At 39.5% G+C, this 11,421-nt stretch overlaps 1 protein-coding gene across 1 annotated transcript; it reads right to left on the reverse strand.

The window, feature by feature from the left end:
• Positions 1 to 384: 384 nt before the first annotated feature.
• Positions 385 to 3,080, reverse strand: LOC115677737 (uncharacterized). The gene has a single exon (XM_030600956.2). It carries the CDS (start codon positions 2,468 to 2,470, stop codon positions 659 to 661), a length of 1,812 nt encoding a protein of 603 aa, XP_030456816.1. The 5' UTR covers positions 2,471 to 3,080; the 3' UTR covers positions 385 to 658.
• Positions 3,081 to 11,421: the final 8,341 nt, after the last annotated feature.

An 11,421-nucleotide genomic window follows, 5' to 3' on the forward strand; every position in this document is an offset into this window, starting at 1 on the left:
GAGATAGTATTTTACTAACAGAGCGGTTCAGGCAAACTAACCATCAAAAAATGTTTTGCATGCTGTGCCCTATGCTGTTCTAAGTGAAGTAGAACCAGGAAACAACTGCTCATGAACAAAAGCTACATAAACTACAGAAAAAACTATCGAGCACATTATACCCACAACATTAACCAGTTCTGACTACAAGCCAATGCTCCAAGAAACACAGAAACCACAAAACACGAAGTCACCCTCCAATCGCCACTAGTATCTGGTTATCAATGTCACCCAATACTCACTTAGCAATAGCCACTTACAATCCACAAACAGACAGCTCAGTTTGGCCAAGTAAAGCAGATGGTTCAGTATATTCAAAGTAGAAATTGAATGGAACGATGCGAATGACAGGAAACTGAAGGGAAATTTTCATTAACGAGTACATAACTAATGACAAATTGTTTGTGCCACTGCTATACATAGACCAATATATACATCTCCAGCACAGAGATTAGGAATTGAATTTGTGAATTGAGCAGTCAAAACTTTCCATACCTTTCGATAAAGTACAAAAAGCTACAATCTTCAACAAAAGAAATCTTCAGTGTAAAGAGATTGTGTACCCACCTCTACGTGTATCATTTTTCTTCGTGCAAATATCTAGTCATTAGCAATGTACTCAACTGAGGTAAGAATGCATCTGCCATTCCAAACAGTCTTCGAAATCAAAACTACTGGCACAGTCCAGCAATGCATTCTGTTGATGCTCATATCGACATATATAATTCAACCCAACAAGTAGCTCGCATATTACTGCCTCAGCCTTTTCCCTGTCTGCAAAATAGAGTGTCTGGAGCAAAAGAACATTTGTTCGGGTAACAATTTGATGCTGCTCAAAGTTACGCTCACTTTGCCACCTGATCATGTTATGCGCCAGTGGGGCAAGCCACCTTAGTATCTCATCAAGTCTCTCTTTCCAATTGTGGGCAAGCGGAGCATCATATATAGCCAAGTTCTTCACATATGATTTCAGATTAGTCTTCACGGACATCCTTAAGCTTGTTGGTAACATCTGATATAAATCATCTCTAGCTTCTTCGCCAACCAAGTGAGGATATCGCAGCAGCTTCTCTATAACAATTATGAGATTTGCATAATGCAAGGCTAAAGCAGAACCTCCCACAGTGGATGGAGAGGCAAAGACTGCTAATCTACTCTTGGGACCGAACTGAGGATCACCTATGACAGCCGATTTGGATCGCCTTTGACTGCTGATGGAAGACACCGAGAAATGGGATTGACTAGCACAGTCAGAATACGTCGATTGTTCTTTCTTTATGCTTCCATTGAAAATACTGCCGCAACCAGAAATCTGGCCGCTTCGGTCGTCATGATCCAACATATCATCATCATCTATTCTCGAAACCGAGCTGCTCAGGCTAAGACAATCCATGAAAATTCTCCCAGGGCTAGTCACACATGGAAAATTAAAGTCTTCAGCGCGGAATAACTCCACTTCACCTCTCCGTGTATCAAACTGAGGCTTCAAACCAATTCGTCCTCTCTCAATCATGCGTTTCTCAATTGGCCCTGAATAAAAGCTATTGCTACTTTTGCTGTGAATTCGTTTCAGTTGCCCAGAAACCGCATGGACATTCTGGTGCACATCACCAATCTGACCAGAACCATAAGAACGGTTATTCATCACTGGAGGAGAATTTCCTCTAGCAAACCCTGAAACATCCCCCCTCAAAGCGGACTCGCCAAACACAGCGCAAAGCCTCGCATATACCGTGCACACTGTCCTTGCCAAAAGCTCTACAACCTTATCATACGTCTGGTTCCAAAGAGAAACATCCTTAAGATGCCTCACGTCTTGCTTCTGCCAAATCAGCTTCTGCTCGAAAGCACGTCGGCTCTCCTCATGCTGGTTATTCTGGAACTTCTTCGTCGCCTGCTCCAACTCGTTCAAGACCTCCATTTCATTGAACAAATTTGTTGTCGTGCCCACGTACCTCTCCATCTTCCTCACCATCCCATCCATGTCCTTCACCAAGAACCCCAAATCCTTGACCTCAATCACTCCATTCATTATATCCCCATAGACATGCTCAAAACCCTGCAATGCGGGCTCACTGCACTTCTTACCGAGCCGAGAAACAACACTAGCCACCCGGCTCAGGTCATCGAGCTTCTCGGCCAGGACGAGCTCTAGAATCCGAGACTCATCCGACGAAATCAACTTCCTCACCCCCTTGGACTTCAAGATCTCACTTTGGAGCTTCAATATTTCCCCATCACACAAGGACTTGTGCAGGTGAACAGTTTTGGACATTACATTAGCTACTTCAAAAGAGAGAATCCCAATAACCTGCTTAACCTCGGGCCTCTTAAGGTTGCTCCTTTTCTTGGAACTTTCTAAGAGAAGAGCGTGCTTGAGATTCGAACTCACCTGATTGCCCATCTTGAGTATCCAAGGCTCTGCAACCATCGCTGCTCAGGATATTTCACAGAAATGCTCCCAAGATCTGAAGCAGCCCCAAAACAACCAACCCCTCCACAATTCTCTACTCAAAAGAGGCCGACTGAAACAAGAAACTCGATCCGGGTCCGGCAAAAAACAGCGCCTTTTACCGGCGCCCGACTCAATGTCGACCAAATTCAAGCGCAGCGAAGATCTCCGGGGGAGAGAGACTCGTGAAGGGTGCCTCCGAAAATATTGGCGCTGCTCCAAAAGTATGTATTTTGTGGAACGACGGAAGCTAGACCAGACCAAAACTACGCCGAAAGTCACGAACTTTGTGTCAGAAGCAGGGCAGTGGAGAGGGAGCTGAAAGAGCAGGAACAGGGGGCTTCGAGAACCCCCGCGTGATGTCGGCGAGGGAGTGTTCAGTGGAGGCGTGGAAATGGGTCGGGGGGAAAGAGGGAATGATGGAGGGAAATGGAGGGAAATGGAGGGAACAGAGAAGGGGCGAGAGAATGATGAGAAGAAGAAGGAGAAGAAGAAGCAGAGGGAAAAAAGGCAAAGGAGAGAGAGAGCTCTCAAGAAGCTTAAAAATTGCAGCTTGGGAACGACAGAACGACAGAGAGAGAGAGAGAGAGAGAGAAGACTGTGATTTCTTTTGGCGTTCGAAAGGGCATGGATTGAATTTTTGAAAGCAGTCAAAAAGGGATTTTTTACTTTTCTTTTTCTTTTTTCTTGGCTCTTTGGAATGAGCTTTTTTTTTTTTTTTCCTTTGTTAAGGGATGATGACATATTTCTCAATGTTCTTGCCTCCAAATTTATTTTTTCATTATGCATATGTCTTTTGCTCTATTTTTTTTTCTCTTTTTGTACTTTATGTCGTTCCGAGTGTTTTGCTTATGTAGTATTGGTTAACCACTCCACGAGCCGAGTCTCACTTCTTTAATGAGAAATTACAATACGATATTAAGGCGAAACATGAAATTACTCGCACCTGGTGGTGTAGTAAATTGGACCGGTCGCCTACACCTAATTTATACCTCAATTTTTTCCTGAGATAATTCGGAGGAGTTGGCAATAGAATGATCGAATTCGAGACTTTCTACTTCTTTTTCGGGAGAATGGCTCGTTCTCCTTGCTGCTACGTCAATCCATTCTTGTTTGTTTACTCCAAATTCTTATGCTTCCACAAAATAAAAATCCCAATTTGCCTAGGCCGGTGTGAGGGGTTTTCATTTAAATATAGATAGATTCTCGACCAACAAAATTGTCACACTAACCTCATGAATAATAAGACGTAAGCCAAAATCTGAATATTGGCTGAAACTTGAAATTACTTGCACTTGTGGCGTGATAAAAGAAATCAAACTTGTCTCGTATGTCTAATTTATTTGTGATTCTCCTAATTCACTAAGTCGGTTTAGATGACATTTTTTTTTTGCTTTTTGCTTAATATGGATTATGTGCTTTGCGCACTTTGCTTATTTTTAAATTCAAAACACTTGAAATCTTCACAATATCCAAGTATTAACATATAAATTCATATATATTTACTCATACATTTTCAATTTGTTAAGTATTTTTTATTTTGGCGAGATAACAAAAAAGTTTTTTTTAATTTGTTTGGGGGGTTTTAACTTCCGACTTACTTGTTTTGTTTTAAACTTACTCTAATATTTGAAAATTATGAAAGACTGCATTTTATAGTTTTCATCGACGTTAATCATAAAAGCAATCATTTAACTGAAAACATATATTATATTGCTGGTAGGAAGCATCTGACTATTTTCTTCAAAATCTATAAAATAAAAATAATATTTAAGAAAATTATGAAAATATCACATATGACTATACATGTAACTAAAATATTTTCAAACACTTTTTAAGTGTTTCGGGTCAAATAAGATTTGCATTATGAGAGCCTAAAATTCCACAAAGTAGTGAAATTAGATACTGAAATCGCCTAACAGAAAGCTTTGACCGTCTCAAAAGTCTTTGGCCAGCTATTATTTTGTCCTTTTTTTTTTACTCTCACCTTTGAGGCAAACCTGTTGGTGTCGTGTGAAAAAAAGAAATTCGGTACTTCCGTCGAAATATTGACGTTGATCTATTTACGGGTTAAGTTGTTTTGCGTGTCTAGATAGACACTTTTGTTTTTTGCTTATAAAAATCTTGCAATAGACCCATTTAGACTTTTTTTAAGCTCGAAACACCTAGAACTTTGACGGTATGTTGATTCCCACATATTATTTCTTTTGAAATTTTGATAATAACTTAAATTTTGATGGGTAAAGCAAAAAAAAAAGAGTACTTCTGCTTCAATTCAAGTGAAAACAAACAAGCCCCGAAATTGGAATTTCCTTTGTTTATTCATTAAACAAATGGTCGGACGAAATGTCGTTATACCTTCATAGAAGAAAGTGAATGTGAAAAATCGTATTATCTTCATCAATCCACTTCAATATAGTATCAATTAGGGTTTGGGAGATACTTCTCAAATTAGGTAAGACTTAAAGATGATGGTTATGGTCATTAGATGCCATAATAACCCTACGTCGATATGGTGCATGAAGGTCAACTCACGGGACAAATTTCTCGTGAAAGACATTAATTATTCAACACTTTCTACCATAATCATGGCGCTTCTTCTCTCTACATTACCTCCATAGATTCCGGACAAATCACCAAGAAATTACCTAGGTATACTTCTATCCATGACTGAGGAAGCTACGCTTCCACTAGTCAAGCAATTTGCCAGAAAAGGTCAAAGCAAGAATAGTTCAAAAAGACCTGCATGTCTTCAATAATCAAATTTTTCTGGAATCCCCACTTTGTCCTTTTTGTTAATCTAATCCGTGCAAAACAAAGGGGGGGACAGAAAACGGGGGAGATTTGACGGTGGGTCCAAAATTGTTTCATGCAATTTTTTTCACAAGAGAGGATGTGAAGTTTGACTTGGGTGTGATAGCTGCCCCTTTTTAAGACAATCCCACTTTTGCCTCCAAGTGCCTCAATCATCATGGATAGGTTGTAACTCCTCCATCTACCATCTCTCTCTCTCTCTCTCTAGAATATGCAAGCTAAAGAGGGTGTGAATGCTTTGGAATCTTAGAATAACAATGGAGACGATGTGGAAGGAGGGAGATGTCAAAATTTCAATATTTGATGTCCCTTTCAATTGCAATATCATCTTGAATTCAGAAACTGTGGGTTTATTAGACTTTCTTTATTTCCTATTCTTGATTTTTTTGGGGATGATAAGGAGTTTTTTTGTAGTGACAAAGGATAAAAGAAGAACTTGTCAAAAAGAGTTGGAATCGTAGTGGGAGTAGGTGTGCTTTTTGGATTAGGGGGGAGGATTTACTTAGACCACCCACATGGACACATGGGCAGTTTCCCCAAACCAAAAAGAGATGTCCAAATCCAAAAGCAAAGCACATGATGACAAAAAGAAGAGATGGGGATTGATTGTCATCCTATCCTATTTGCTTTGCTAAGCCTATATGAATCACGGGTTTGGTTTTTTAGGGAATAGGTGAGAAACATAACTTAAAATTTTGGCTATGGCTATCCATCAATTGAGGATTTGAGATTTTATTTTGGTTAATTAAAAATTTAAGGCTCTAAAAAAAGTCCTAATCAAGCTTTGAAGTCACTATATGTGTCATTTCCGACATATGAATTCTGTCGAAGGCGAACAAGAAACTTGATTATGATTTTCTTTAAAACCTTAAGTTCACTATTTAACGGCCAAAATTGTAAATTTTGTTTCTACACTTATTCCTTTTCTTCAGCACATAGGTGTGCTGCAAAATGTGAGTACAACCTTTTGAGTTCGTGATATTACACGTGAAATAGGTCCCGACCTAGTTGAATGTCGGTGTGTAGCAATAGGTCTCGCAATTCATCTTAATAGTTTACAGCATATTGAGAATTGATAAGTGGAAGTAAAGGAAATAAAATTCAGCCTGCTCCGAAAAATAGATTTGCTTTTATAGCTTATATGGCAGCACAAAGTTAATTTCGAATGAGGTCAATTTTGAGTCTCATTATTTTTCCAAAGATGTGATTTGTTTCCTTTATGTCAATAATAATCTTCTTAATTTTTGGCGTAAAGACAATATTAAACCATTAGAATAAAATAAATCGATGCCCCCCCCCAAATTATTTATTAAAAGACCTGTTTTGTAGTTTAATTACAAGAATGCTTTTCATTTTTCATATGGTCGGTCCAAAGAGAAAGGGACGTTCATTAGCAAAAACAACAAATGATGGGGACCATAGCTTTCATCTGTCCATTCTATTTACAAACATCATGTTTGCCTTTTTCTTGTGAAATCACGATCGTTCATCTCTAAGGATAAGGGACGTGCGTTGTGATAAAAAAAATATAAAAAACCAACTGAAATACGAGATCAATAACATATGTAAAATAGAATTTTTCTGATATCTTTTCTTAATGCTTTCTCACAATTAATATTCAAAATTAATTAGCCCTCGTGTATAAAACAAGATATGCCAATATAATCGGAAGTTATCAAAATTTGCAAGTATAAGAAAAGAAAGGCCAGATATTATTGAACGGCTTTGTTATATGATAGTTATTTTTAGCAATAACTTAGTTCTCTTGAAACCATAATATAGAGAAAGGAAAATTACCCATTCATTTCTAAACTTATCATAAGTATGCCAATTTAGTCATAAACCTTCTAATTTTGCCAATGTAGTTCTAAACCTTTATGAGACATTTCAATGTAGTCATTCCGGCTACTTGCCGCAAAAAATTTGTTGGCGTGATGATTCATTTGTTGTCAACATCGGCATGCCACTTAGGACGAACGATGATGATTGGATGCCATGTTAGCAATTTCCGGCAGCAATTCGCCAGCAAGACTACATTGGAATTTCGCACAAATATTTAGTACTATATTGGCGAAACTGAAAAGTTTATAATTAAATTAGCATATATACGATAAATTTATAACTGATTAGGTAATTATACGGTAGATTCATCCAAAATAATAACCTTTTAGGATTTCATTGGGTGGTACGGCAGGCCATCACCATTGCCATAAAGATTAAGAACACATTCAAAACTACTTTTTCATGGCCCGACTTTTGGGATTTGTGCGATATAATATTGAACTTGAGGTTTCATATTTCCGTGAAAAAAGAAAAAAGAAAAAATCATGATCGTCTCGACAATTTTAACTTCAAAAAGATTGATCGACCAAACAAATATCGTAACAGGACTTCGTGTCATCGTAAACTTATTTTACCATTGTCCTTACTTATGTTATCAGGTGTATGAATGACAACATTTTCTTATGATGGAAGCTATAGTTTTATTCTTCAGACCATATTCTATAAATTCGAATTTAAAACACTTGGATCTCCAACCCATTTTTCTTCTTTTTTCTTGCTGCAATTTAGCTCAAACTTTTTCCCCAAGTTTTACGTTGACACACGGCAAGAGGGAGAAGTATTCAAGGGTCAACACCAATTTGTCGGCATAAGGCTCTCAAAAGTGCCTGTTCCAATCAACTAAAGATTTCTCCAACTCACTCAGAAATCAGGGTCTACAAGACAAAACATCTTCTTCTGTTTTTTAGGGTGCGTTTATTCGAGAAGAATAAATAATTTGAAAAACATATTTCTATAAATAATCGATTGTATCGCTTGCAATAATAAGTCGATGAAAAAAGTTTTCATTATCGACAACAATTTATGTCTGAATATTTTCGTGGACGATGAAAATAATTTTCGTTCGTTCATTTTTATAAGCGATATAAGCGATTATTTTTAGAAAATCATTTTTCAAATCAACCATTTTCCACGGTACAGATAGGGCCTTGCCTTATCTATGATCCTTGGACGACCAAGACGTGTTCAAGTGAAATGGAAGAGGGCGAGAGAGGTGAAACAAAAGGGCTGGTGGGTTGCAACTTCTCCCGCCATCTGCATGTAAGTTTGCCTTTGGAATCACTTTTGGGTGGAGAAGAATACTATGGCGTGAGTAGGAGAGATCGGTTTGTACTTTACCCCAACAAGTCAAGCCCCACTTTGGTTCGCTTGTCCTCCTTTCTTGCCATGTTTTGTTTTTTTTTTTGTTCTCTCTTTCGCAGCGTGTGGTTTGGTTGGGTTTTCAAAGTCGTTTTCAATGGGGGGGAGAGGTGGTTTTGTTCTCTTGTTTCCCTAGGTCTTTTGCCTTTTGACATTGGATCCTTTTGTTCAGAGAGGAGGTCATCAATCATTTAACAACCGTGGGGTGGCTTGTCAATCGAGGCTTTTGATTTTCTTGGACATGCATAGTGTGCAAGTTGTTGTGATTGTGAGCGATTAAGGTTTCGTTGCTTTCGCTGTGCAAGTCATTGTGAAGAATTGGTTGTTTCATGATGTGTTTTTGAGAAGTTACGATGCATTTATCATCTTTCAAATGATATGTCGATATCTCGACAGATTCGAGATCATCAGCCCACGAATCTTCACCTGTCACATCGAGTAGAAAAAATCGTTTCACGACATAAGGGCAAAATTAACTACTATTGCATTAGCTTAACATACAAGAATTGATTGACATAAGGGCAATACTTCTTGTCACTAATCTCTTAAGCAATCCAAGGTCTAAATGTAAATGTGATTGCATCAAAAGATTTTAAAAGGTGGCCACCATTGTACTAGTGAAAACTTTACCGACACGAAGAGGTTAGATATATCCGTCCGGATTGTTATTCAACATTTACAAGCTTCAATAAGGTTCGCGATTTCTAATCTGGTTCGATCCACGCTTTGTTTTAGTCCTAATTTTGTGAAACCGAATGCTTCTTTGTGCTTTTCAAGATCTGAACATATTCATACGAGTCTGGTCCTATTCTTGGAGTGTGAGTGAGTGAGTGAAGGGAAGACCCGGTTTGACACTAGACATGGGCCAAGCCTCCAATCTTGCAGGCCTTGGGCCCACGGCCACACCGAGGCCCAATTAGGCCTTTTAGTTTAGAGACGTGCGGTCCCACTACCGCCGCTACGGACGGTCGTAGACGTGATCAATGGGCGGGCTCGAGCCAAGGGATCGCCAAAGTTCTCGGCACAATGGTCTTTGTGTGTTGGTCCAAGCTCGTGCCCGAAAAGTCACGACCAACCTTGTTTGTCGTGCAAAAGATTTTGGAGAACACATGAAAATATTTGGGCTTAGGCGGGCATGGACAAGGTTGGACGTGCTTTTAATGAGGTAACTCGTCGAAGTCTGCCCAAATCCGTCTTTTCGAATTTACGGGCCGGGTTAGGCCAAGCCGAGCCGGTAAGAGTTTCCACCTAAGCTCGCCCCAAAGATGTGCCGGGCCAAGTCATCGAGCCACGAGACCTATGGTCGGGTCGAGGACATACGACCAACCTATTCGGTAGATTTTCAAGTTGCACGCTTTCACGTCAATGACATTTTGGGCTGTTCTCAAGCATGACATTCCTGGGGTCCTTAGCCGAAATGACTCATTGCTTAAGGATATAAGGAATTTTGGACACTCTGAGACCTGGTGTTTGCTTGGGTTGGGTGGATGAAAATGTCTTGCTATGTGTTCGGGTGGGATTCATGCTCCCCTCCGACAGGAAGGCACGGGGATCCCGCTCCTTAGAGAGCGGGAGGGGATTCGGGGGGGCCGCCCTAGCGGGGGTCGCGGGGTCAACGCCGCCAAGCTGCCAAAGGACTTTTATAGTTTATGTTCGTATTTTATTGGTAGTTTGGATTTGGGCCCATGAATACTTACCGAGTATGTATAGTTTTTTTCTCTTGAAATTGAGGAATGTAACCGGGAGGTGCGAGATGCTAATTATAGTGAATTCATTTGCTGGACGTAAGCCTAGATTAAGGGTGAATTAAGATAAAAACCTTGTATCTCGATTTCCTTTTCTCGCTTTTACTCTCTATTTCCTCGTGATTGTGCGTCGAATCCTAACACTACGCGAGCACCAAAAGAATTTCTCTAGTTGAATCAATTCAACAGAACTGAATAACCGCAATATCAATCGATTATCAATATCACGAACCAGGATAACACTATTAGGCATAGCTGCTTAGCCTAGTCAATTATCAGATAAAGATAGCAGAAAAATCCTGCCGTATGTCCCTAAATCTTCTGCTCCTCACTTGGGAATTTGAAAGAGAACGACATCTCCAGGCGACCAGAGAAAGACTTTAGTATCGCACGAGCTGTTTGAAAGAACAGTTCAGTGTCTTGCTACTACACGAAGGGTCAAATGCGACATAACTTGTCCGATCCATACCTAAACCTTGCGTAAATATTATCGATAAATATTTGCGATACAGAAACTGCTATAATTCACACCCCGTATATTGCGCTAAATGGCTAACATAAACATGACAGGAATGCTATGAATGATTCGTGAAGAAGTTTCCTGGTTTTCATTCAGATGCGAAATGGCGAAAACAATCAACAGGTGCTTTAATCACCTCTGGAAACGAATGACGATAAATCAAGCAACATATCAAATGGTGAAGTCAGGATGCCATCAGTCCAAGTTAACTGGATAACACTACTCTCCTGCAGACCTAATCTCCACTCGGAGTAGTTTTCAATCGATATTTTTTTTTTTTTTGGGTCGAATGTTTTCAATCGATATTAGCTGGTGGTTTCATTCCTAATTTTTCTCCTTAATAAGTTCAACTGAGAATCCAGAGAGCAACCGCAGTCACCACACCCATATGGAAGTAAAACCAGCCATTTTTCTAGGAATCAAAATTCGAGATGGGAAGTCACTATAAGAATCAATAATTGTCTCGGATCGCTCCATCCGTGAAGATATTTTGATATACATGTCAGCCTCGATCAACTTGAAGCATAGGATATCAATCTACCTCAAGGAGCACAATCCTGTGACAGACCCCATGTTCAATATGTACTGGTTGCACAAGTCCGGGAAAGACAAAAAAACAGGAAACGAGCACCATCAACTAGCTTTGGAGG

This window comes from Syzygium oleosum, unplaced genomic scaffold (genome assembly GCF_021117445.2).
Source record: "Syzygium oleosum isolate NSW1041296 unplaced genomic scaffold, Sole_v2.1 Sole_v2.01, whole genome shotgun sequence".
Taxonomy (NCBI): Eukaryota; Viridiplantae; Streptophyta; class Magnoliopsida; order Myrtales; family Myrtaceae; genus Syzygium; species Syzygium oleosum.

Bases quoted from the DNA above. Each gene is read 5' to 3' on its own strand.
- LOC115677737 (XM_030600956.2), bottom strand. From the start codon at position 2,470: ATGGTTGCAGAGCCTTGGATACTCAAGATGGGCAATCAGGTGAGTTCG.